This window comes from Cryptotermes secundus, unplaced genomic scaffold (assembly GCF_002891405.2).
Source record: "Cryptotermes secundus unplaced genomic scaffold, Csec_1.0 scaffold47, whole genome shotgun sequence".
Lineage (NCBI taxonomy): Eukaryota > Metazoa > Arthropoda > Insecta > Blattodea > Kalotermitidae > Cryptotermes > Cryptotermes secundus.
Window position 1 is genome coordinate 1115692 of NW_019721002.1, and position 27751 is coordinate 1143442.

The window sequence follows — 27751 nt, forward strand, 5'->3', positions numbered from 1 at the left end:
GTGGATCCATATTACTGATCATTAGTATAAGTTTTATTACAGTTCGTGTGTTTCGTTATATTTGAATATTAGTCTTAAAATGCTCAGTTAAACGATAACATTAAAATTACATTATTTTTCTTGTTTACTTGTGTTTGAAGTACAATGGTAATGTATCGTAGAGTAGAGGGGCTTTTCTGGGAGTCTGCGTTGCTTCTTAATTCTTTGTGCACATATTATGTGGTGGTTTTCTGCATGAAAGTGGTGTATGTTCCATTTTCCTTTTGTGGTGCTGTCAGTGACGGTAAAGTTATTGTGGATGTTGCAGCATGCCCTGTATAGGGTACTACATGTTCATGCTATCAGATAGCTGTTATTCCCCATTCTGTGGTTCTATTTGTTTAGCTGGAATATTGTCATCCAGGATAAGCACAATACCATGTAGTCTCATCACAAATTCTGCTTTCATTGGAACAAATACTGTTTCATTAATACAATCTGTTAGGCAAATGCAAATGGATTAAAGGATAGTTAAGATTGACTCATGCAGGTTTTTGTATGGTTTGCAAGCTTCACTTTGCTCCACTGTGGCAGACAGAAATCGAGTGTTTTCACCCAAATCTTCCTTCTGTATATCTGCTTCAATTCATGCTGAAGATACTGTCTGCTGTTGTTGATGTGGGATCACGACTTCGTACTCTTGCTAAGTGCTTACAGCATATTGAGAGAGAAGTATTGGGTAATGTTTGATCTGATTCCCGCCATCTGACACATTGGTAATGTTCAGGCCTGTCATATCTACAGCATGTGTTTATAATTGATCTCAGCTTTGTAAATTAACTGTGAATTTGTGCAAGATTCTGTCTTATGGGCTGTTACACATGTATCTCTTATTTGCACATATCTCAGGTTCTCACGGCTGGGAATATGAAGAGTTCTTTCTGTCTTGTGGGCAGTTACATCATGTATCTCTTATTTGCACACGAGATCTCAGGTTCTCACAGCAGTGAAATGAAGTGTTCTGTCTTTTGGGGAGGGGATGCTGTATAGTCCAACAGAATTACACTGATGCTTCCGTCTTCAGTCTGAATGTGTTGGATGCTTGCTTAGCATATCTTTGATCCTGAAGATGGAAGTAATACATTCCTCTGAAATGGTGGTGAACTTAACGCTGGACTGCTGAGCATCACAATCCAGAAAACAGCATTTGTCCTGGTCTATGGTTTATTTAAAGGTTGTGCCTGGCAACTCATGCTATTAGCATCAGATGAATGGATGATGGATTGGATTTGAAAGGATGTGGAAGGAAGCAGTTAAGGTACTGTGTCGTGGTTTTGTCTAGAGGGATTGAGGAAAACCATGAAAAACCACAGTCAAGTTATGCCATGCAGTATGGTAGACAGTTAACAACACTTTTGCCCAAACCCTCCCAATTCTATCTTGAATGTGGAAGCTGCAGGCTATTCCAAATTGCAGAAGACGGTAATCATAACGATCGCCACTCAAGATCTCACAATTGTAAATCTAATTCGTTGCAGGCCAGATCCTCGTTTCATCACATTCCAGAAAGAAGGCTCCGTGGGCATCCGACTTACTGGCGGTAATGAAGTTGGTATATTCGTTACTGCAGTCCAGCCTGGAAGTCCAGCGTCTCTGCAAGGACTGCAGCCAGGAGACAAAATACTGAAGGTACAGTGGCTCGAGGCTGTCCATTTCATTGAGCTTATGTTCTGTGATAAAAAGAGCTGCACTTCTGACTTGTGTTTGGGGTGTACTTGGTTTGAATCTCGTTTGGGGTGTATTCTCCAGTCCTAGAACACAAGACAACGACTATTCTGACTGGGGACGTTTTTTTCCTGTGTCTTTCCTGAGTCTGCATGCACATTCCTGGATAGTGTCAGATTAGTCACCAACCATCAGCTTCCACATGTTTGCAAATTCATTATTCACCAGTCATTCTACTCTCCAACTGTGTGCAATCAGAACTATAGATATCCTTAAATAAACTACAGACAACAACAACAACAACAACAACAATCTGCAAATTTGCCAGTGTCACTACTATACAGTATACGAGGGGGGACCCAAAAAGCGGAATTTATTTACAAAAAATTCTGTATTTATTTTTACATAACAAAACTTGAATTCCCCTCAAAGTGCTCTCCATTTGATTCCCTGCACTTGTCCAGACGTTTTTTCCATTGCTCAAAACATATTTTTAAATTCATCGCTGGTGATGCCTTTTAGTGCTTTGGTCGTTTTCTTTACATCTTCAACATCAGCAAAACGTTTTCCCTTGAGGTCTCTCTTCATCTGAGGAAATAAAAAAAGTCGCACGGGGCAAGATTGGGTGAGTACGGGGGGTGAGGCAGGGGTGTCATGCCATTTTTGGTCAAAAATCGCTGCACACACAGCGCTCTGTGGGCAGGCGCATTGTCGTGATGAAAGAACCATTCACCTGTTCGTCACAAATAGGGACGTTTTCTCCTTAAACTGTTAGGCAACCTTTTAAAAACTTCCAAATAATAATTCCAGCGATCTTCCAGGATGATTTGACAAAGTTTTGTCATGTCATCAGTTCTGGTGGTTGAAAGATGTCCACTTCAAGGCTGATCATCGATTGACATTTCACCACGTTCGAAACGGGAGAATCATTCGTAAATTCGTGTTTTACTCATGGCGGCTGCATTGTAGGCTGTTTGTAGCATAACAACCGTTTCTGCTGCTGCTTTCCCCAGAAGGAAACAAAATTTCACAGCTGCACGTTGTTCATGTGAATCAGCCATTAAAAAATAGACGAATTATAAAAAAGCCATTTGGAAAAAAAATCACCAAACACTAATGCAAACTTCTCTGACGACACCAGCCAGCATACTGATTCAGGAAGGTGCTGCAAACAACCACCTAGCGACAGAAGCCTGTACTACAAGTGCCTCGCCTTCTAGAAACAAATTCCATTTTTTGTGTCCCCCTTTATAACATTATATATGATAAAATGTTTTTATGGTGAACAGTGCTTTTCCCCCATTTCCACATCACTTCCCAGAAGCCTGGCTTCTCCAGCTTGTATTGCTGGCAAAAGAATAACCAAATGGCAATTGAAGAGTACAACCTTCTGAGTTGTAATGCCGTATAATTCAGAAAAAACAACTGACATTTCGCAGGAACATATCACTTCCTTCTTCAGGGTTGAAGACTAAGCTGGAGACAGTATGTTTCTCTGAAATGTTGGGATGTCTGCAGACTATGTGACCTTACATACAACCCAGAATGCTATACTTTTCATAGCACCTCAAATCTAACAAAGAGGATTTGGTTTGACGCAGGTGAATGACATGGACATGAAGGGAGTGACAAGGGAGGAGGCTGTGCTGTTCCTGCTCAGTCTGCAGGACCAGATTGATCTCATTGTGCAGTATCGGAAGGATGAGTATGAGCAGATAGTGGCGAGTCAACGAGGGGACTCATTTCACATCAAGTGAGTTCATTCATTGATAAGATATACATGATTTGCATTTATGACTTTGTCCATCATCCAGTATTCCGAGCAGAACACAGCGTTTCGGAAATGGTGTGGTTACATTCCCAGCCTCACACCTGTGGACAGAAGTTAGTTTACAGATTGATGCGACTTCTCAGTTTGTATTTTGACGGCGCATTCTGTTTCCCTCAATTACAGAGCTCACTTTAACTATGACCAGCCAAATAAGGGTGAGATGAGTTTCCGAAAAGGTGATGTGTTCCATGTGGTGGACACACTTCACAACGGTGTGGTAGGTTCCTGGCAAGTGTTCCGTATTGGTAAGTGGACTTGTCTAATGATCATTTCCCATTATCTGATAAATGTGTGGCCTTGATGAAGGTGAAAGTATTTACATGACATCCAAGAACTCAGACACTTAACAGTTACAAATTATAACTTCACACATCTTTTCACACGGTCTGCCGTGGTTTCAGTTTATAGTAGCATAGCTTGCTTGTGTAATGTACACATCATTAACCTCAGTTTTATCAACCTAAAGAGAGGTAGGCTTTTGATATCATCATGCTGTTTGCATATATATATGTCTGCACCCTCAAGTATAGGACTGGTTGATGGAATTTCATGAAATTTTATGTGGAGGTCATGCCATTGGGGGCCACCCATCATCTTTTTTTAATTTCATACCATCGGTGATGATAACATGGCAGACATGTGAACTTGTAAGGTGAAAGTACCACCAGCACCATTTAAGACTGGATTTTGATATGATTTGTGGAGATCCTGGAATTAGTACTCAGAATATTTGTCTGCTTAACCGGTTGCCAGATTAATCATAACTTGAGTGGCTAGAAAGTTGTGAGATAAACCATTTATGCTGCATCAGTACCTATAGTTAATTGTGGAGATTCTAAGATGCCAGTATCATTTGAGTTGCATCTTCAGTGATTGTGTCTCCACATTAATGGGTAGTTTACTGCCTTAGGGAGAAATAACCATGAGGTTCAGAAGGGCATCATCCCAAACAAGTCACGTGCTGAGGAACTGGCGACAGCACAGTTCAATGCCACCAAGAAAGAGCTGACAGCCTCTGAGAGCCGGGGCAGCTTCTTTAGAAGAAGACGTGGCAGTCATAGGCGATCCAAGTCGCTCAGCAGGGTGAGTAAGAATGATCCTGTTTGAAGTAAGAAGCTGGGGGCTTGCCCAGTTGGCCAGTCTGGCTCAAGTGCACTTCCAAGAAAGTGTCCTTATGGGAATCCTTGAATTCTGTGTATAAGACATGCTTAGATTGAAGATGAACATGGTGCAGGGGTTGTTTAATGTAGATCCTATAAATCTGATCTAAGAAACTTCTATTTTATTCTTTGATTTGTAAATATTGGGCCTGGGAATGGTATTAATGTAAGACTAATTCTCCAGTCCTAGAACACAAAACTTTTTCAATCATACATGTATATCTGTTTTTCAAATACTTCAGCAGAATTTTAAGTTGTAAATGGTTAATACCTGTTGATAATCCTATGCTACTTAAACAGGAAAACAACCTTCCCACATACTAGGGTCAAAGTAGAAAGAGTTTGAATGACTGGAATAAAGGATGTAAAACCTGGAAACAACAGATATTCAGACTTAGCCTGCTGGTATCCATACTTTTCAAAACATATATACATTGAAATCCTTGTTTAATGAATCTGGGGGAACAGATCTTATTACACAAAATCTTGAGTTTTCTGAAATGGAGGTATGTAGAATTACATCAAGAAACTGTTCATCTTCATGTAAGACTTACTATCTGTAATTATGATTTATACATGAGTTGTTACAGAAGTGTCTACATAAATAAATACAATTACATAATTCATGCTATGAAATTTAGTTATAAAATAATTAATGACACATCAAATAAACACAGAGGTTATGTAGATACAGTTTTTAGCAGAGAGAGAACGTGTACAGTAGTTGTTGTTTTGACCACAATTACACTAAATTTGGGTACAGGTTTTGGAAGGCTGAACATTTCTTATGTGAATGCTACTGTGTACTTCTGTTTGAGACATGAGCATGAAGGGATATAACACTGTGTAGTCTGGTGAAAGTGAGCAGAGGAACAAGTCATCTTCATTTTCAGGATTGAAGAGAAGGCCATCAAGATACCATCATGAAGCTGGCAGCATGCACACCTCTGAAGTATCAGTTGATTTTCAACAGACTGCACACATTATATCCCAGAAGACAGATCTCTTCAGTATATAAATAATTTAATCCTGTGAACACCCTTTTAAGTGGCACCCTTCCTGCCCTTGCAGTGCACAGTTAAATGGTACATTCCTTTCAGATCTTTTTATGTATACCAGTAGTATAGCCTTTGGCCAGCAAAAGGCACAGAAGATCATAAGGCTGCCGTTTGTTGATAGCAAGATAAAATAGTAGCATAGTGCAGGAGAAAACCTCAAGATATCTTGGAGACGTGTTATAACTGAATACTGATTGGACAGAGGAACTGATCACATCTCTGAGATGACATTAATTAGTATTGGATTATACACAAAATGAAATGTATAGAATTTCACAGTGGCTGTTACACCGAAAATGATGTGTGTAGTGATTGATATAGTGACATGTGCTGCAGAATGCAGTTTGTCATCTCCACCTTGTGTGTTGCAGGACCACTGGGATGATGTGGTATTTGCTGACAGCATCAGCAAGTTTCCAGCATATGAACGGGTTGTTCTCAGGCACCCTGGCTTTGTGCGACCTGTGGTACTGTTTGGCCCAGTGTCGGATATTGCCCGTGAGAAAATGCTCAAAGATTTCCCAGACAAGTTTACCTCTCCACGTGAGTAGACCATCAACTTACATAAACGCCTTGTGTGTGTGCACTGCAAATCCGTTGTAACTGAGCAGACAGCACACAGATCATTTTGATATTAAGATACTTTTGTTAAGATTAAAGTAATTTGGCTAAATTGGGATACTGGAGTGACAGCATATATATGCACATCTGTAACCTAACATAACATAACATAACATAACATAACCTGTCAAATGATGCATCTAGCATATAAGTGTAGCATGTAATGTTATCATGACTGCAGTCTGTTGGAGGAATAAGACCCGCATCTAGAATTGTGTTTGTGACAGTGGCATATTAACACATCAAAAATTTTTTTGGAGGTTATCCATCATCCTAACTTTTACTCGAGGCAGTGTTTTGGACACTGGACTCTGTCTCCATGCTCAGGTAAAAGCTTACACTGTTTATACCAATCAGTAATGCTAGTCCCTGTCTCTGAACACAAGAAGTAACATGATATATAAACCAAATATGACAGACATCATTTGCAGGAGTAAAGATAGACATATGAGATCTAGTACCTGTGACCATACATAATATTCTGGCCAGAGTGCGTTCTCAAAAACTTCATCTCAAGTACGATGATGGACAATGTCCAGAATGTTTGAGATCAGTTTGGACCATAAGCCATGAGTAATTAAGGACACTGCTGTGTTCGCAGAGTTGGACAACAACTTGGAGGATGTTCCAAAAAGTCAGAAGTCATCTGGTATCATCCGTCTGAGTGCAATCCGTGATATCATGGACCGGGGGAAGCACGCCTTGTTGGATATCACACCAAATGCTGTGGACAGGCTAAACTATGCCCAGTTCTACCCCATAGTCATTTTCCTGCGTGCAGAATCTAAACATGTTATTAAAGAGCTGAGGGCAGGTCTGTCCAAGTAAGTTGATTGTGAGGCTGCAGTTGGTTTGCTTTCTTCTTTGTTTGAAATGTGTAAAGCTAGTCTCCTAAAATTAGAGATATTTTAGAATGCAGCACATCTCTGAAAAACTGGAAACTTTTTCTTGACTTCTTTCTAAGTTTTGTTAATTATCACATGTCGCCTGTATTAGGTAAATGAATTTCTGTCAGTTGTTGCATGCATGTTTATCAGGTGTAACACTAGCACACCTTCAGTTGATTTGAAAACGTTTTAGAAATACTAGCAAGCTATTTAGTTGATCCCATATTTTCATCAGTGCTAGCAAACTCTGAGATCAATCTGTTCTAGCAATGCTAGCAGCCATCAAGTTGATACAAACATACTGTAGCAATGCTAGCAGGCATCAAGTTGGTACAAACATACTGTAGCAATGCTAGCAGCCATCAAGTTGATACAAACATACTGTAGCAATGCTAGCAGGCATCAAGTTGGTACAAACATACTGTAGCATTGCAAGCAAGCCCTGATGATCTGTTTCAATAATGCTAGTAGGCTGTCAAGTTGTATTATCAATTTCAGTAATGATAACAGATCTTTTTGGATTGAAGTGTAAGCTTTTTCAGTCATGCTGGCAAGTGTTGAGGTTGATCTCAGAATGTTGTAACAGTGCTAACAATCTGCTAGTCTTGCAACTTGACACATGTGACGTATTGCTCATTGTATCACACTGTGTAATGCATGATTTGCTAGTTTCCATTTTGTAGTTATCAAGGGCGCATGATATACCTGCTTATCGAAAACTGCTAGGTAGAAACTGATGCATAAAGCAATGGTTCCCAAATTAGTTCTCCTCTGAGATAGGAGAAGTGGGTTTGTGGCTGTTCGATTACAGTTTATCATGGCAGTGATTGTGAGGCGTATTATTTTCTAGAAGTGGTGCTCTGTAATTAGCCAGAAGTTCATCAGTATTTTGGGGGATCATATCACCTCAGTCTACAGGGTCAAAAAGCAAGCCGGGCAAGCAACCAGCATGAAGTGGGCAGCACGCAGAATGAGCTGCTTGAATGCTTAATCTTCAACCCTGAAGATGGAAGGGGCAGTATGTTTTGCCAAAACATTGATGAGCTTCTACCAGGATACATGGCGTCACACTCAAGAAGATAGTGCTCATCTGCGTTTGCAGTTGCTTTTAGTGTACTTGAAGGGGAGAGTTGGCTTCTTTGGGAGCGATTGTTTCTGAAATATGAACCACAGATGAGTAATGCTGTATTTGTTTCATTGCTAGCTCATTCGTGGATGTCTTCGGCTGGTGAGTACTGAAGTGTATTGTTGCTTGCCTGTAGACTGCTTGCTTTTGGTATCCTGCTTCTTCATATCTCTCTCTTCACACTGTGATATTGGTTCATCTGCCCATAACATTTCTCCAAATACTTGCGGCATAAAGAAAAGTGACAAAACAGGAAGGAACCATGGACAGACAGACAGACAGACAGTTAGTTGTCCACAGCAATAAAGATGTAAGAAACTTTAAGTTGGATGTTCTTATTCATTACATTAATGTGAAGAACCAAGAAGCTGTAGAAAATCTACTGTTACTTTCCTTAAAATGTTTTGATGTCTATGATCAGGACAGCAAGAATTATGAATTAAAAATTATACTATTTTGTGAAGAGTTTCTGTCCATAATTTCCACCCATACAGATTTTATTTACACTTGTCAGATGTAACCTCCATGTTTTTCATCACCTTCATAATTGTAATGGCAGATGTGGATAGTATTTCTTACAGATCAAGGTCTTCTGGAATGTGGTGTAGTTTGGTAGGTTGGTACCAATGTTCAGAATAACCAGCTGACTCCATTTTCCCTGTTGTATTTTATTCCCTATCTGATATTCACCCGGAAGGTCGCGGGTTCAAGTCCCGATGAGGTCATTGGATTTTTCAGTCGACCTAATCCTTCCAGCTGCACTAGGCCCTGGGGTTTACTCAGCCTCCAACAGAAATGAGTACCAGGAATTAATTAAAATAATTTTCCTGGGGAGTAAAGCGCAGCCAGTGCATAGGGCTGACAACCTTACCACCATTTTTGAGCTGATTGTCTAGATAATGCGGGACCCTCAACATCTCACAACCCTCTGGGCCTTCATGGACTGGTACTGGGATTGCTTTACTTTTACTTCATCTGATATTCACTGAGTTCATATCCATAACCAGGCATGTTTTGTCATGTTCAATATTCTGTGTGAATTTCCTGTGGTTGATATCAGTTCTGGGAACAGTGCCACAACATTCATCGACTGAAATAGCTAAGTAAGGCAAACCCTTGGCAGAGCTCTTGAATTTGAGGGATTATGGCAAAGAGTTGCAAGAAGTTTCAGATGATCATTGGTTTCTGTAGTGCTACATTATTGTCTTCCCCAAGATGTGTGCAGTTCCCGCAGTGGTCATCATCTGCAGTTCTGTGTGGTTCCCGCAGTGGCCATCTTCTGCAGTTCTGTGCGGTTCCCGCAGTGGCCATCTTCTGCAGTTCTGTGCGGTTCCTGCAGTGGCCATCTTCTGCAGTTCTGTGCGGTTCCCGCAGTGGCCATCTTCTGCAGTTCTGTGCAGTTCCTGCAGTGGCCATCTTCCACAGTTCTGTGCTAGCGAGTTTAATAGGGATGACTCCTGAATACTTTTGAAATGGTTTTGGAAGAATTTCAGTTTCACACATTCTGCACACACTTTACTTCGATCACTAGATCTTTCCAGTTCACTATTCCTTCTGACTTTGTTGATGTGTTGTGTTATCATCACCTTATTCGTCTTGATTATCATCATCATTACTATTATATCACCAGCTATCATCATCATTGAGGCTGTAATCATAATGCTAGGAGTTTGTATCTGTCTTACTGTTATATTAGTGTTTGTGTAAGAGAAGAACATGACATGGAGCATCCTTGTGCTTTAGTCGAAGGAACTTTTCTGTGACCCATCAGTAATGATGATATGCTGTCACCCTTCTTGTCTTTACTTTTACTGACTTCTGAATATCCTGACATAACATTTTTACACTAGGACTTGCATAGTCATGGGGCTCTGAGTCTATCATAAACCCTTTGGAATCAATACGTTGTGCGTTCAAGTTCTAAGGTCTCCGATTTTTTTTCTCACACAATAATCATACAAAAAATTTGAAACTTCTGTCACTTTTCAACGTAATCTCCCTGCAGCTGCACGCATTTTTCACAACGTTGACGCCATGATTTCATGGCCGCTGCGAACGCTTCTGTAGGAGTCTGTTTTGACCACTGGAAAATTGCTGATGCAATAGCGGATTGGAAAACGGCATCCATGTCTCATCCATTGTCATAGTTGATTAAAAGGAAGTCCCATTCATGCCTTCATCATGTGTCAACATCGCCTGGCAAATTGCCATGCGTGCAGCCTTGTGGTCATTGCCAGAATTCGTGGCACCCACCTGGAGGACATCCGCATTCGCAGGTCTTCATGCAAGATTTTGTGCACAGATCCCACGGAAATGCCAACTTTGGGGGCAATGTTTTCCACACTTAATCGGCGATCCTCCAAAACAACTTTCTGAACTCGCTCGACCATGTTGTCAGACCGGCTGGTGCGAGGCCGAGATTGTTTTGGTTCGTTGTCACACGACGTTCGGCCTTCTTTGAACTGTCGCGCCCACGAACGCACATTTTTCACATTCATGACACCATCACCACACGTCTCACTCAACTGGCGATGAATTTCAATGGGTGTCGCACCACGCAAGTGGAGAAAACGAATGATTACTCGCTGTTCTTGTAACGAAAACGTCGCCATTTTAAGTATCAAAAACACTCCTCACACTCGCCGCTACTACTAGAGTTCTGTGTGCCGTAGAGTTCTGCCATCTCTGTCACGCATTCACAAAGAGTGCACACGTATTTTAAACAAAACCGCATGTCCCAGTCCTGAGAAAAAAAATCGGAGACCTTAGAACTTGAACGCTCCTCGTAATGCATGATACAGGCTGTTTCTGGTATATGGCACTGACTGACTTGCATTGACCTCCATACTTCCAGTTGTCTCACGCTTTTATTTCTTTGCTGTTGCACAAGCAACATTAGTCTGTGGTCCACTGGGACTGTGTAACACTGAACACTTCCAGGGTGTGACCTGTTGTAGTGGCGGATTTTCCAACTTTATTTCTCACTATATGTAAATGTACTTTTTTCCAGTCTGTGATGATTTGAAGTAGTTAAAATGAAACCAAAATTTTAATCAGGGTCTGTATAAAAGTCTTCCCTCTTCTTTCACTGTGTTCCTATATCTGTTTTCATCAGTGGTTTTTAGGGCTTTCTCAGGTTCTCGTAACTCATGATGGTATTTATTATATAAATGTTTGTGCTGTGGTGTATTTCCATGTGTGATTCCTTCTGTGTAGGTTCATGAAGTTCAATTGTATGATATGAAAAATAAATAATAATAATGGATTATATAACAATATTGTTATTAAATATTATATAATAATACATCATCATCATCATTGCAGCACACAAAACAGAAGAATGGATGTGTTGATTGCATTTGTTAGCAGAGAAGTAGAGAGAATACTGTTAACATATATACATGGAACAGGTTATGGTAACATTGGTGTGTGTCTGCAGGGCGGCACACAAGAGCAGCAAGAAACTGTTTGAACAGTGCCAGAAGCTGGAGAAGGTTTGGGGCCATACGTTCAGCTGCAGTATCACGCTCACAAGCCCTGAATCCTGGTACAGAAAAGTGCGGGAACTCATAGACAAACAGCAAAGTGCTCCAGTCTGGATGAGTGAGAACAAGGTAGTCTGTTAGACAAGATTACATTTCAGGTTATGGTCACTAGGTGCCCTGTGCAGTAAACAGTATGGCACGTTAAAGTGTCATGTACAGGTTAATTAAAATTCTGCTGTCAGTTAAGCAGGGGGGCATTCTTTATGGCATATTTTCTGGGACAGTTTCTTCATGTTAGATATCTAGTATCTATGTTATGAAGTGTGTTCATTGAGTAACATGTCAGGGATGGAATGTTGCACTCAGTGTACTCAGATTCCAGTGAAGAAGGAAGTAGGGCTCGCCAATACAGTCAGGATATAGGAAAACAGTACTTAATGTTGGGCTTTCTTTAGCTGAGAGCTGGAACAAAAGTTCATTAATCACTGGATTTCACTATGTACAGAAACATTTTATGAGGATTTCACTATACTGGATCTTTATTCCATATTTTGATCTTGTAGTGGGGGGGGGAATAGTGTTACCTCTCCCTCACCGGAAACTCTACTGCCTCTTCTAAGGTTATGAGTCACATGACTGTTTAAAAAACATAAGGGAGGAGGGTTCATTTACTTGCCACATTGAAAATAGTGGTCTGACTGTCTGCTGATCTCCTTCTCACTTGTTGTCCTGACCCAGTTTATGTTACTTTCGCATTGAGATCACAGTCTTTGTGATGTCACACCGTGTAGCATGGTAAAGCTCTGAGGATGGAGGCGGTAACTTCCTCTGAAGCATCAGCATGTACCTACAAAATTATGAGACATCACATCGCAGAAGACTGTGATCTTAACATTCACAGCGATGAGAAACTCAAGTCTCACATGCTAACACATTGTTTTCTGGTCTGCCAGCCGATCGAGTTCCTGTCCGACATGTATCTGGCGCCCCTTCCCCCCTCTCCACCCCCTTACCTTTCTCCATATGAAATTGTGGTGGAGCCCAGCCATCTGTTGGACAACAACAATTCTTTCCTTCCAGTGGTCACTGAGCAATTCTTTGGCTTTATTTGAGTGTTGCATGGGATTGTGCCAAGTTGGGATGTCTCAGCCAGCAGCAGCTGAATTCTGTGAACAGTTCAGACTAAATGTCAGGACAATGTGGGCCAAGCAGCATCATAAAAATATTGTGTATTTGCAGATATTCCACAATAAGATTACCATACTACCTGACAACACAGCAAATCCTGTGTATTTGGCTTCAAATCATAATATTGGAACCCCAGATATAAAGAACCTAAGATGAAAGAAGTGCATAGAGCAGAGAAGCCTTTGTATATTACACAAGAGAAAAAGTCCTGTTGCTCCTAAATGCCATCTGTCTTTTGAATTATGTACTCAACTGTGAATATAAGTTTTCATTTTTCATATTTCAATCTGATTATCCAACATCCATATTAGTGAGTGTTTATAGCAATACTAACTGTTCATAGTGAACAGTGAAAATTATATCTTACTGTGGAAATGCAGTAACAAAAGGAGGTCAGTAGATTGTTCTCCTCTGAGATGTGGTGTGCTATATCATTATCATTGTTCTGGAGGAACCAGGTTTGTCCATCTTCACTGTTTTGAAAAACCTAAACTACACCAGTACATCCAGTGAGGAATGTGTTAGGAGAAAAAACAGCATGGAAATGGTTAAATATTGACCAGAATCGAAAATATTACAGATAAACATTGAACAGAGTAGTTGATATATACTTCTTAAATGAAAGCACTCACATTTTAAAAGAAAGACTGCCATGTTATGCTGTACTTGTTACAAAATTTCTGGATGTGCCTACTAAAATGTACTTGATGCATGTTATGTGGTAAATGTGCGTTTGCCCTAACTCAGGGTTTAATTACAAGGCTCTTGACCGTTCCAGATCACTGCTGTTGGCATTCTGTATTGTGTACCAATTTAGTGTTTGTAAAAATGTGTCAGTCAGATGTGTTAGCCACTGTTTGCCTGGGCATTAGCATTTTGACATCCTTGGAAGTGTTTAATCCCTGTGAATATGGACACATTTCCTGAAAACCTTTGAAGACTGAACTTTATGCAAATAATATTTAAAAATTTGGTTCCACTGCACAGAAAACACTGTATCTTCATTCTGAAGACCGTTTCATTAACATTGTTTAGGGAAATGGTTGCTGTTTGTTGTGAGAAGGATACAAAATGTATAAATACACTGTTGGTAGCATATTGGGTTTCATAAATGTTCAATCAAGTGGTACATCTGGTATGTGGAAATGTGTGCTCTTCTGGAGTACATGTTGTTTGTCCAGTGGTTGAGATACTGGATTTGTTTAACAGACTCAGCTGAGTTGGAGATGGACAAGTTTCCTACACACTGCATTCTGTTTGGAATATGAGATGATGGACAAAGTCCAGGAAGCCAGTAATTCTAAATGTAGTGTACCGTCATCAGAATCCTTTAGAATTGATGTTTATTATTTTATATTCATTGTTGGCCTTGGTGTTAATTTATTACAGATAAAACCCTAATGTGGCAAAGGTGTTACACTGCATATACTTAGAACTTAAGTCCTTGTAAGTTTGTTAAATGTGCATCACATGAAAAAAATATTTATAACTAATCCTTATGGGTCTATATTTCATGTCATACAACCTTTTTTGTGTGTGCATAATGAACCCCCCTCCCGCAGGAAATTTATGCATTTCAATCTGAGCTTTATTTGAAGTACTGGTTATGTAAAATGCATCTAGCAGGTTATAGTGTTGACTATCAGTGCCTAGCAATGCTGAAATCTGTTAAGAAGTTCCAGTGATTGTAAATGTGGATAGATGTAAAGTGTGAAATTTGCATGAAAAAGGCTCCTGATTCCTGACACGTTGATAATAATCAAGATTGATGCATCGTGCCAGTGGAGGTGGGCTTTCTACTTTTTATTTTGTTATATAACATATTTCTCTGCCTAAAACAGTGTAACATAATATTTAATGTTTGCTGCTGAAATAATGCAGGGGCATGCAGTAGCATAGTTTGTTGAGGCACTGTGCTACAAGCTGGAAGGTCGTGGGTTCAAGTCCCAATGAGGTCATTGGAGTTTTCAGTTGACTAATCCTTCCAGCCGAACTATGGCCCTGGGGTCGACACAGCCTCTAACAGAAATAAGTACCAGGAGTCTTCCTGTGGGTCTAAAGGTTGGCCGGTGCATAAGGCTGAGAGCCTCACCATCATCTGTGAGCCTTGACATCTCACAACCCTGTGGGCCTCCACAGCCTGTTATAGGGATAGCTTTACCTCGCCCTCCCCTTTGACATAATGCACAGGAATATGTTTTAAAGCCATTTAAATTAAATTGTCTGATATCAGCATTCATTGAACTTAAGTGATTTAGGAAAGGTTTAGCTCCACCTCATCATTATCGTGGCTTTTTACTGGCATGTATAGCAGTGGGTTGCTGTTAAAGTAAATGGCCTCTTTCATGATGCAATTGGAACCATGGCCAGGCCTTCCAATTTGTTGTTTTGCATCAGCGTTTCCCACAGTATGTGCCATAAGAGCTGTATAATTTACTTTTTTCTTTTATTTTATTATTGTCATACTCATTGCCACACTATATATAAATTCAGCTGGAGTATTCCACCTCACATGTAATGTTTTTATACTCAGATAATTTAATAAGCATTTTTCTTTTTCAACATTTTTTTTTTGGGTGAGAACATTTGGACCCCCCCATCATCTCGCCAGGGGATACTCCTTGCACACCAGCTAACCCCCCTTATGTGCCTCCAGTATCAAGACTACACATGTATGCCACAGGGAGAAACTGTCTTTTGTTTGAGTCAAGCAAATTACAATAAAAACAATGGTTTTTAGACAGTCTGTTACAGTGCAAACGAAGCTTACTGTCCTGGGGGGTGATACCATGTAGTCTTGTAGATCGTTACTGACATTTTGGAGGGACTTGCTGCCTCCATCTTGGAGACAGAATTGAGATTACTCTTCTATCCTAAACATGGACCTAGTACCTTCCTCCAAAACAATGGCTGCCATGTACCAGACTGTACAGTGTCACATCCCAGAAGGCAATGATCTTCATAGTCACTGCTGTGAGACCCTCACATCAGTGTCAGTGTGTTGTTTGTTAGCTTGGAATGTGACTGGGTGCATGTTTGTGTGATAGTGTTGATGCATAGTCTTGACTTGTGAGTGTTTTCTGAGGACAGCTTTTGTTATCTGTTTGCTGATGTTTCTGAAAATAGTGATGCTCATTTCTGTTTTGTTTTTACCTGTTTGAATTGCAGTATTTTTTGATTGAATGTATAACCTCACATTGTGGTCACATTTGCCTGCTGAAAGAAAAGAGATTGCACTAAACTCAGGCTTGTAATTAGGCTTGCCTCTTATGTATACAGAAGTGAAAGGGCTAACAAAAAAAAACATCATTCACATTGAATACTGAGTAAACAAGAGCCTGTTGATAGAACTATGCTGGAGGAAGGACAGGTCCTTCTTCAGATATTTATTCAGTGCACCTTAAATCAGCATTGAAGTTCTCCTATAAAACGATGATATAGAAATTAAACTGTTCACTCTAAATCTGTGAATGAAATCTGTATGTATACCCCAACAGACTTCTCACGTTACACTCTTGAGAGGCAGGAGGTACATGTGATGTGTGACATGCGAAATGCCAGTATCTGCCCAGTAGACTGTGTGCTGCCACAACTCAGAGACATGAGCTGAGCAACTGCCTCAGACACTCAGTCAGCCAAGATGTGTCGGGATGTTTCGTTTCCTTTGCTGACATGCATGTGCATTGTATTGTTTTGCATTGTGTTGTCGTCTAACCTCTAGCCGTTGTGTTCTGCAGCCGGATGAAGCCCTGTCTGATGACTTCCTCTTCCCCATGACCTCTCGCCTTTCCTACGCTTCGTCTCCTGAGTCGGACCTGGACCTCTCCCCAGAGCCCCGCTGTGCTGTCCCTCCTGGGTCTACAGCCCCTCCACCGGGGCCAGGGCCAGGGCCCCCTCGCCTTGTGAAGAGCTCGTCTGACCCCAGCATTGCCACTCAAGAGGACGGGGGGGTGCCTAGTTATAGTGCACCTCCCCCATACTCTCCGAGCAACCACTACAGACAGGTGAGTGTGTGCTGCCCTGTAAATTGAACTCCTGAATCTGAAGCATGCTGTTGTCTGGGGTGTGTTGCTGCATAGCTTGAGGGAGTGTTATGGATACTTTATAAGGACCTGCTGCCTCCATCTTCAGGGTAGACACTTCAAGAACTCAGTAAGGGGGACCTCATGGAACTTTGTCAGCCAAGTATTTCCATTATAAAGAATCAGATTTTAGTGAAATTCGATATGAGAGGTGTTTTCATAACTTCAGTTAGCCATTTTGATTTTTAGTCATGTTGAACAGATACAAAGTCTACTTTACGTGAGGCTAGAAATTGACTTTGCTGTGTCCCCCATGTACTCTAAGTGATGACAGCATTAAAAGAGGTTAGACTGGGCAACGAACACACATTATATGAGATGTAGCATTTTATTATTAATATTCTCTTAGTCATTACAGTGTCATTATTCTAGTCCTTTTCTTGCACCTCCAAAGATTAGGGAATATAGCCCATGCGAACAGGCTGCAAGTTAGCGTAATAAACTACAAAGAGAGGGGTTGAGGAGTACAGCCATTCGTTCTGTCAGTGGACCAGCTTGTGTGCTATATAATAATTTGGCATATTGTCCCGCGGATGAGTGAATCTGGATGGAGTTTGGATTGGTGATTGGATTTATTGGACTCTTACAGAACATAACAACAAGTAACTATGCACTGTTGCTAATTCACACTCTCCACAATTTGCTGCAGCATGCATTAAGACTTCAGTCTGCTGTATCTTCACTGGTTGTCACCTGGTAATGGCTACCAATATCATAGCTTCCTCAGCTTCCTTGTCCACGTCCTTACTGGTCGGTGACTGTCTCACAACTAACTAAACTGTAGATTTGTCCTGCTTATAACACCTTGGCACTGACCGCACAGAAAAAACTCTCCCATCAGGTTGTCCGTTTTGTCATATAGCCATCACACAGATCACGTAGAGAACATTGGGTCCCAGTTACTCTACTGGTACATGTTATGAATCTCTTGCATCCATTACGTAGCAATGGCTTTTGTTTAAAGAGCCATTACCTAGCAACATTTGTTGTATAGCTGCCTATTTCATAGTTGTTGCCTGTTAGCAAGTCTGCATGCTATGGTATGTTGCTGCCTTCCTTCATTATAACACGTTCATCAAGTGAGCTGGTTGGTGAGCAGTAACTTTGTAAATACATACTCAGGAGGTGTTTAGTTTGAATCCCATCTGGGACCCTGGCTATCCTGACTGAGGTATTTCATTGCTTTTGGTAGTATCTCCAGGGAGATGTTGGCGTGGTACCTCAATTAGGCCATAACCATTTCCTTCCAAATCCTTTCCAGTTTGTGATCCTACTATTTAACAGTGCATATAGTCCACCTATTTTGGGAATGAGTTCATAATTGTTAGTGACGTGGACCATTGCATCATTATTAGAAAGTTACTAGATTATATTTTCAGCTTGCTTCTGATATACTCTTGCCAATGGTAAATTCAGACATACATACACAGGACTGTTTCCCCTTAAGGTTGCATATACAAGGTGTAATTGTCCCTGGTTTGTAGCGTGGATGAACTCCGGTCTAGCTGCTGACAGCACTTTTAAGATAGTCCACAAAATAGTGAAAAGTTGAATGTTCAGTTTTGTTTTGCAACTGTCAGAATGCCCTGCCAATTTCAGAATTATGAGAGCCACAATGGGTCAGCTGGTGGACTGGGTCCGTCGGATCACCTGAGCCATCACCATCACCATGGGGGCCACAGCCACAACCTGCCACTCTCACTAAGCAACAAACGCAGGTCACAGGGTGGTGATAGTAAATATGGCTTCTCACCTCCGCCTCATCACGGCGAATCCCCTGTGACATCATCAACCATACACCTGAACTACCCTCCACCACACTCACATCAACATCAGGGACTGGGACCCCCTGTAACTCGGTCTCCCCCAGGCCAGAGTCCACCAGAGCTGCCCCCAAGAATTGATCGTTCTAACAAACCATCTCGGGGAGGCAGTGGCACGCTTAGTAGGTCGGCTGCTGAACGGCTCTTTGGGAAGGGTGATGGTGGATCGGGGGATGCTGGTGATTCCAGCCTCGACCCTCCAAACTACATCAATGCCACACCTCATCATAGGCCTACTGGACAGACAAATTCATCTCTGGAGCGTCACAACATGAAAACGGTATGTACAGCAACCTTCGCTGGAAGGTTTCTGAGCTCTTGTCTCTGTGTATCTCTCACCAGGCCAAATTTGAGGAGTTTTGTCTTCTGAGATATAAAACTACATAGTCCATTGGAAGTCAGCCGACGTTTTGAGGAGGATGTTGCCTTCATCTTCAGGGTCCAAGAATAAGCTAAGCAAGAGGTATGTGTGAAGCAGGTAGCAAGCAAACTGTGGCTTGGCTTATTGTTTAACCCTGAAGATGGAGGCATCATGTTTCTCTGAAATGTTGGTTTACTTGTAATGAACTACACAGCATTATATCCCAGAAGACAGAACTCTTCCTAACTAATGTCATGATGCTTTTAACTGAGTGGATGGTGGTAAGTGTTCCCTTTATGTATTATCTTTGGTTCCTGAGATAATGAACAAACTCTAGTTTTTGTATGACTCAGTAAGGTGAAATTTAGGGTTGTAATATGTCAGATTAATGTCCAGAAAGGGTTGTTGGAACATGATAAGTTCTTAAGATCTGCTGGAAGAGAACATGATGTTTGTTACCTAATATTCATTAATTATAATTCATTGGAATGTTAGCTGGAAAGTACAATGAGGGATTTACTTCAAGATTGTGGTCTTCTGGGATGTACTGCTATATAATGTAGTAGACAGGAATCAGTGTTTCGGAGAACACATTGCCTCTTCCTTCACAGTTGACCCTGAGACAGTACTTTCCGCTGCTATGCTGTCTGTCTACCATGCCAGATGGTGGCATGTCTAGAAGATGAATATATAAATGCTCTCAGTGATAACTTCACATCTCATAGAGACAATTCACTGTTACAGAGTAGCTATGATAGTGTATCATCTTACGATTCTTACAACAATCGCCTTGGCCCTAATGCTCATGATGACCTCAAGTGTGGAACCAGTAATGGAACTGGTGTCTCTCCTCGGAACCATGATCCATACCGATTTACACGCTCTACTGCTCAGCCAATCAGCAATAAGAATGAGAAACCCAGCAAACCACCGGACTATAATAAACACAGGTATGCCAACATAATTATAATCAAAATTATAATAAATTCAGTGGGTCTTGTTTTCATTTGGCTATTTATTAACCTGTCAGTTTCAGTGAAGACAAGATGGATGGCAGTAACTTCATGAGGATTACATTTCAAGGAGTGTTCTGAAAATGAGGTGGCCCCCCAACATGTGAAAATGTAGGCTGATGTTCATGACAAGTAGTGGCAGTCCATACATGTCACCCAGAACAGTTTTCAGTTATGCCTGGTATTTTATTTTCACTTCTCATTAACAGATGGCAGGGAGGTAGTTTTTCTATATTGTTAGCTAGGTTGTGGCAGATACCTGCTCTTGATTAGTTTATTTAGATTTTTCTATCCTCTGATTTCTGAGAAATAGTTGAGTAGACAGAACCATGATGTGGATTTGAATGTTATTCCGTATGCAGCAGAGACTACTCAGGTGCTTCCACAAAGGGTTGGGGACAGCAACCCTTTTTGCCAGGATTCACAGAATTAGTTTCAGAACCAATATCAGTATTTGTCACTTCATCGCCCAGTTTTCCTTTTGTAACAAAAATTTAGACAGAGTTCTGATCCAGTCTTGAAATGAAGTTCATAACATTGATGGTTAATGTGAAGAATATAAGCACTGACAGAGCTGCAGGGAAGATCTTAAAATGTCATCCATAAGGAAAGAGAAGTGTGGGAAGACTTTGAAATGATGACACAATTCTGTTTTGTAATATCTGTAACAGATCTCGATGATGACGACACTAATAGTGAGTGTGTTCACCCATTTACAGATTTTTATATCTGATACTAATGAAAAAATTTAAACAAAATTTGGTATTGGGAAGCAATACCAAAAGTTGCTGAACAAAGTTGGTTTCGGTTCATACTGGCCTAACATAACCTCTACTTTATATGAAACTCAAAACTTTTGTAAATTTTTATATTTGAGGTTCCCATAAGGGTAGATATCAAATTCATGGCCTTCTGGGATGTAAAGATGTGTTGTTTGGTAGATGGGTTTCTTTCAGATGTTGGCACCCAGCTACAAAACTACACCGTTCCACATCTGTGAATCACATTCCTTGTAATTACTCATTGTACTGTAAACATGAAGGCCAGTGAGAAATAAGAAATATCGAAGAACACATTTGGAACATACATGTATTCTCACATTTGTTTCACATTGTCTCAGACATTATAAGAGTGAAGGTGAGGTAGAAAATATTGCACACTTGTGTACCTAGTGTGCTGTGGGACGTATGAAGTCACTACATGATGTGGGTACCTTCGTGTTATAACAGAGTTAATACCAAAATGGGAACATCCGCCTTAGACTGTGTTCCCCTAATATATTTTAGTTAGTCACATGCATTTATCCAATTCCAGCATGTACGTTGGTGGCCACTTCCTAACCTATGCCACAATCCCTGTTGTGAAGGCATCTCGTGTGTTCATTTTAGGCCAGCACACTCTTGTGTGAGATGCTGGTATTAGTATCCTGTATGCTTCAGTTCCTTCCATTCAGCTATACATACATTTGAGTTGCATAACTGTCAGTACTCTGCACAAGGTTTACACATTAATTCAGTGGTTACTGAGATCAGTTTAATTATCTGGCTCACACACAAACTTGATGAAATTTCTCATATGTCTTTTGAACATGGTAACAGCGAGAAGTTGGAAAGAAGTACCTGTTAGCCGTGCAGTATCTGTCTGTCACTTTGCATGTAACAATTTGAGAACTGCTGAATGAATTTCTATTAAATTTCATATTGGGAATTTTTCCAGTTCTTGGTTAAAATCACACCATGACAATGGACACTTTATCTGAAGACCTACATGTATTTTGGCGTAAATCTTGATTGTAAATTGCTAAGTATTTGTCAGAGTCAGAAATATTTCCAACAAAAGCTATAGAGAAAAGTGAAACACTCATTGTATGCCTAGTACATTCTTTTTGTAAGTCTTAAAAATCTTAAGATAATTAATCAGAAGGAGCAGACATGTCAGAATAATGCTGTATATGAATTTCATAACTTCTTTACATGTGGCATGAAAGGAGAGAGATATTTTTCATTTGATCATCCCTTTATAAAAGAATTTTTAGGTGCCCATGTTTGCACCACTGACAATGTGCTGTTTGTGTTTTACCTGAGATCTTGACACAAAACCAATCTAGCATTTACCTTATTCATCAGCTGATATTTATTGTCTCTTTTATGTTTGCTCTGTGTAATGTTTTCGTGTCCTGTTTTAAATCCTGTGATTGATCATCAGAGAATTGCAGGCAATTCTTCTCTGTTCTGTGTATAAAGATTAAAGTATACAAAAATGTAATTTTGCCTCTTGTTTTGCTTTGATACGAAACTTAGTTTCTCACATTAAGGGAAGAACATGGACTGAGGGTGTTTGAGAACAGGGTGCTTGACTGAGCTACATAATTTGTACTCCTTGCCAAATATAGTTGGGACGATGAAATAAAGGCATGTGAGATGGGTGGGGAATGTTGAATGCATGGGTGAGAAGAAAAGTTGGTACAAATTTTGGTGGAAAACCTGAAGGCAAGAAAAGATCGCTTTGAAGACTTTCTAGGGATAAGTGGCAGGATAATATTAAAGTTAGTCATAAAGAAGTAGAATGGGAAGGTGTCAGCTGGATTCTTCTACGTCAGGATATTGACCAGTGTCAGACTCGTGAACCTTTGGGAACCATAAAATGCTACTAATTTCTTGACTAGTTGACTAACTATTAGATTGTGAAGAAAGACTCAGCTTTATGGAGTAAGGCAGTCAGTTTGAAAGTTTAAGCTGTTCATAGGGTCTCTCTTAGGTGCACATTTCTTTTTTCCCCCTCCGTTTGTGCTTATCAGCATAAAACTCCTATAGGCTTTCACTTATATGTAATCACTGCTTAGTTTTACTGCCTTATGTTGATTGAAGTTGAGTTGTGTTGTGTTGTGTTTGTCCATGTGCTAGTTGCAGCCTTTCCCGTAGTGTAGTTGCTATAGCTTTTCTCCTGTTTGTTTGCAGACCCGGCGATTACAAACCCATGCCACCTCCCAAGACCGGTGCTCCTTATAAGCCTGTACCCCCACCAAAACCTAAAAACTATCGGCCACCTCTTGCCTCTGAAGGGGGTGGTGGAGGAGGAGGCAGCTGGGGCTTTGGGGTTGGGCCCCCAACCCAGCCCTGTGGAGATGCTGACTCTACTGTGGCAGCCATGCTGAAACAGCAGACGACGGGCCTGCCCACATATCAGCATGCCAAGTCATACTCTGTGGCAGGGGGGCTAGATGCTGCAGGGTACATGCCCCAACACAATGGTGGTAAGCATGCAGTACATGATCATATGCTAGTTTCTGCATTTATTCCTTGCTTTACCAACATTCAAGTATGAAGCTTGCGTAGCGAACTGATGCCTTCTTTGGCAGTCAGCCATGTTAATGTGGAATTCACATCCCAGATATTGATGATTATCTCTGTCTCCTTCATTAGGGACTGAGCAGATGGGCATACATTAATAGTCTAGACTTATGTTTAGGAGGCCCTTGGTTCAAATGTTTTCCAGGACACTGGCTAACCTAACTGAGGTTTTTTGATTTTTGTTTGTCAGTTCCTCTGAGCAGATGCCAGAATAGTGCCTCAGTCAGGTCTTGACCCCTTTCTTGCAAATCTTTCTCAATTCATCTGCTTGCATGCAGTAATTTGTCATTCATCTGCAGTAGCATGGAGACCTGATGTTCTTGTCTTGTGACTTTGCTGTCTTGACATGCCAACTGTTTTCTTTTTCAAGTTAAGTTCCAAAACATTGCACAGGTAGAGCCTAAAAATTTGCACAAAAGGCAAAGGGCTCCAAGTTAGAGTAAACTTTTCTGATCTTCACTTCTTATATTCATTGATTCAGTGAACAGTTTCTCAGGAAATGAAAGTTTGCTTGCCTGTAGCTCAAACATCGCATGACATCACAATGTAGGAGTGTCTAACAGCATGCATGTCTTATGTTAGGGGAGGACACCAGTGGAGGGTTTGACTCGGGTCATGGCAGCAGCCTGGATCGCAGCTACAACCCGGGAGCAGCACTGCATCGTGGACAATACTACTACAACATTCCAGCTCCTAACCGGAGTGGTGATTATCACCGTGGCAGTGGCAGCGGGAGCAGCCATCACCATAATCGAGAACCAAGTGGGCTCTTAGATCTCGCCAACAGGGAGCAGAGGGGCTCTGCTTTTGAACTGTACAAGAAGCCAAGCAATGCCTTGCACCACTATTTGGAGAATAACCTCAGGTCTGTATACACACTGAGGAATCTCTCTCAACTCTTGAGGTGAGGGAAGGAATGAAGGAATTTTGTTTTCAAGTTGAAACAATTGTCAATATTGTCACATTCCCTGCTGCGCTGCTTGGTGAGATGCAAACCATATGAACATGTCTGTGTTACATAAATATATCTTGTTGAATTGAGGAACGTTATGTGCCAAGGCGTGTTGCACACATGGGAAAGAGTTTTAGGTAGGAAAACTTGAAGGAAAGAGGAGACCACTAGGAAGACCTAGGCATAGATGGGAGCTGAGCAACTGTTGGCTTCTCAGCAAGGACTCAACCACGTGCATTTGGTTTATCACCTTTTGAATAGAAATTATAGTTATGGACGATATTTTCAAATCCATCTCTTGTGTAAACCACTGAAATACAGTATCACCACATTATGCAAGATGAGGGCAGGTAATCACCATTGGGTATTCTGTCAGAAAATTTGGAAAGGGGGGGGATGCTGAAAGAACGTCTTTGTCAGTCCCATTGATTCTCAGGTCAGACTCCATAAAAAGAAAGGCAGTCTCAGTAGTTCCCCTAGGTCCAAGCTAAAATATGTTAAAACATTTACATATTGTGCCTGAACTGGAAATTACAATGACAGTAGGGAAATTTGATTTCTTCGAATAAACAGGACTGCTATAATGTGAAAATTCAAAATACAATTTTTTAGAAAATTTCATTTAATATTTACGAGGGCAAGTAATTTTTCAGTCAGAATTTGTCTAATATGTACAAGGAATGTATTACAAGAAAATTGCTGTCATTGTAAAAAAAAATGATTTTCTTCATTTCACTGTTATAAATTTGTCATGTTCTTCTGATTGGTTCACAGACTAATTGCTTTCAAACTGAGCCAGCAATTCCATTTGTTTGTTGTTTGCATGTAAAAAAATTAAATGAAATCGTTAGAACTTCAGTGGCGCCATTGACTCACCAAGATACTGTGTAATGATTATACCACTGTAAATGTGTTGTTGAGGATGAGGTGGGCAGGTCATGTACCACGAATGGGGGAGACGAGGAATGTATATAGGATATTGGTGGGAAAGCCAGAAGGAAAGAGTCCACTGGGAAGTCCATGGCATAGCTGGGTGAACAATATTAAAACAGATATTAAGAGGGATAGGATGGGATGGTATGGATTGGATAGATCTGGCTCAGGATAGGGGCCAGTGGAGGGCTCTTGTGAACATGTTAATGAACCTTTGGGTTCCATAAAATGCTGGGAAGTTCTTGAGTAGCTGCAGAATTGGCGACTCCTCCAGGAGGGCTCAGCTCCATGAGTAAGTAAGTAAGTAAGTGTGTTGTTAACTGAATCCTTATTTGTAAGACTGTATTTCTCCTAATGGAGGCAGGAGTTCCTTCTGGGATGTAAATCTCTGTAAATCAATGTAGTTTAGTGAAAGTCAGCCAGTTTTCAGAAGAAGAACATCATTTCCGTCTTCAGGGTCAAAGCGTAATCCACGTATGCAATAAACCAGCAATGGAGAGAGCTGCATGCTTAATGTTGGTTTCTTCCTCAGCTTATTCTTCCACCCTGAAGATGGAGGTCCTTGTTCTTCCGAAACATTAGTTGACTTTCAGTGGACTACACAGCATTATATTCTGGAAGATAGAGCTCTTCGTAATACTAGATATTCTTCCTAAGAAAGCAGTCTCAGCACAGTGCCAGTTTACTCAAAATTACAATTTCATAGTTTTTATTTCAAGAAGTATTTATTTATAATGATTTTTAACTGTCATTATGCAATATGAATACCTTTACCTGGGGCTAAAATGAATTTGACACATTGGTGTGAACCCACTCTTTTAAGATGTTTTGTTGTGTCAGAAGTCTGAATTGTTTAGTCCCCAGGAAAATTTCTTTTAGTGGGTTCTGTTGTGTGTAATGTGTACATAATGAACTGCATGTGTAGCATGTGTCTAAAAAACTACGGAATGTGAGAGACTATGGTTTGTGATTTCTTTGTTTAACCACAGTAAGTCAGATGCAGGGATTATGTATTGTTGAAGCAGATGCCTCAAGTTGACTGACTGAGTGAATACTTTTGTTTGATATGGGAGCAATCATTTGTGGCCAGTTCTTGCATTCTCCAGGAAGGACAGAATGCCATGAAAAGTCTTTTCCAAGATTAGAACTGGAAACCTCCAAAATACAAATGAGACATTATTGCCAAGCTAACTGTCTGATCTGAGTTTGGTTTAGTAGGATAGTTGGTTGAGGCACTATGCTCAAAGCCTGAAGGTCATGGGTTCAATTCCCAATGATGTCATTTGGTGTTTCAGTTACCTAATCCTTCCAGCCACACTAGGATCTTAGGGTTGACTCAGCATCTAAGTGAAATGAGTACCAGCAGGCTGAGAGCCTCACCGCCATCTTTGAGCTGATTGTTTAGAAAATGTGGGAACCTTGAGGTGTCACAACCCTGTGGGCCTCCACGGCCTGTTGCAGGGATAGCTACACTTTTTTTTAAGGATGTGATGACTTGTGCCTTAAAGACGCATCCTCCGTGATTATTTCTGATTGCTCCTATATTATTGAACACTGTATAACCTCTGTAACTTCACCAGTATCCTTAATGCTTACTGTGTAGAGTTTTCCCTTGGCTATGTACATCAATAACATAACCTAACCTGCGGAACCTAACATAACATCTTAACAAGATCATAATCATGATTCTCACTGTTATGAGAATCCAAAATTTCACGTAATGTTAACACATTCTTAAGTATAGGCTCCTGCAGGTGGTATCTAGTAGAGACAATTCTTGTATATTGTTTTACCCTTGAGTGGGATTGTTGTGGAACAAGAATGAATGCACGTGTAATAAGTTTATACATTTGTGTGTGAAGTAAATAAATCCCATGGTGAGTGAATTATGCATTTAGAAATATCTGCATACTCCACCGGAGTATTTTCAACACTCGTTGCTGGCTTTATGAATGGTATTTTATTTGGAATATTCTTGAAAGTAGCCTCTTGAGATTTTCATTTGTTTACTGGTATAAAAACAGCTGCTGACATTGAAGCAGTGGGTCACTGGAACATGAAAAATGTTTAGTAGCACACAAATGTGACAGGTATAGTGTGATGGCTGTTCAAATGAAACTCATCTGGGAATTTTTCTGGGCAAATAAACATATTACTGCTTGAGCTAACTTGCTTGG

The 27751-nt window shown here is 40.6% G+C and overlaps 1 protein-coding gene across 12 annotated transcripts in view; it reads left to right on the plus strand.

Annotated features, from left to right (window-relative positions):
• LOC111874546 (tight junction protein ZO-1) overlaps positions 1-27751 on the plus strand; it is a 118051-nt gene that overhangs the window by 83672 nt on the left and 6628 nt on the right. For 10 of the 12 annotated variants that reach the window (XM_033755260.1, XM_023870206.2, XM_023870197.2 and 7 more), the window contains 13 exons: positions 1518-1668; positions 3306-3457; positions 3659-3780; positions 4446-4618; positions 6125-6296; positions 6976-7198; positions 8466-8489; positions 11827-12001; positions 16798-17064; positions 18742-19245; positions 20071-20276; positions 23297-23592; positions 24272-24554. In XM_033755260.1, coding sequence (XP_033611151.1) covers positions 1518-1668; positions 3306-3457; positions 3659-3780; positions 4446-4618; positions 6125-6296; positions 6976-7198; positions 8466-8489; positions 11827-12001; positions 16798-17064; positions 18742-19245; positions 20071-20276; positions 23297-23592; positions 24272-24554 — 2748 coding nt within the window. The remainder of the gene's footprint in view (positions 1-1517; positions 1669-3305; positions 3458-3658; positions 3781-4445; positions 4619-6124; positions 6297-6975; positions 7199-8465; positions 8490-11826; positions 12002-16797; positions 17065-18741; positions 19246-20070; positions 20277-23296; positions 23593-24271; positions 24555-27751) is intronic. The other 2 variants (XM_023870191.2, XM_023870148.2) reach the window with 2 other exon arrangements.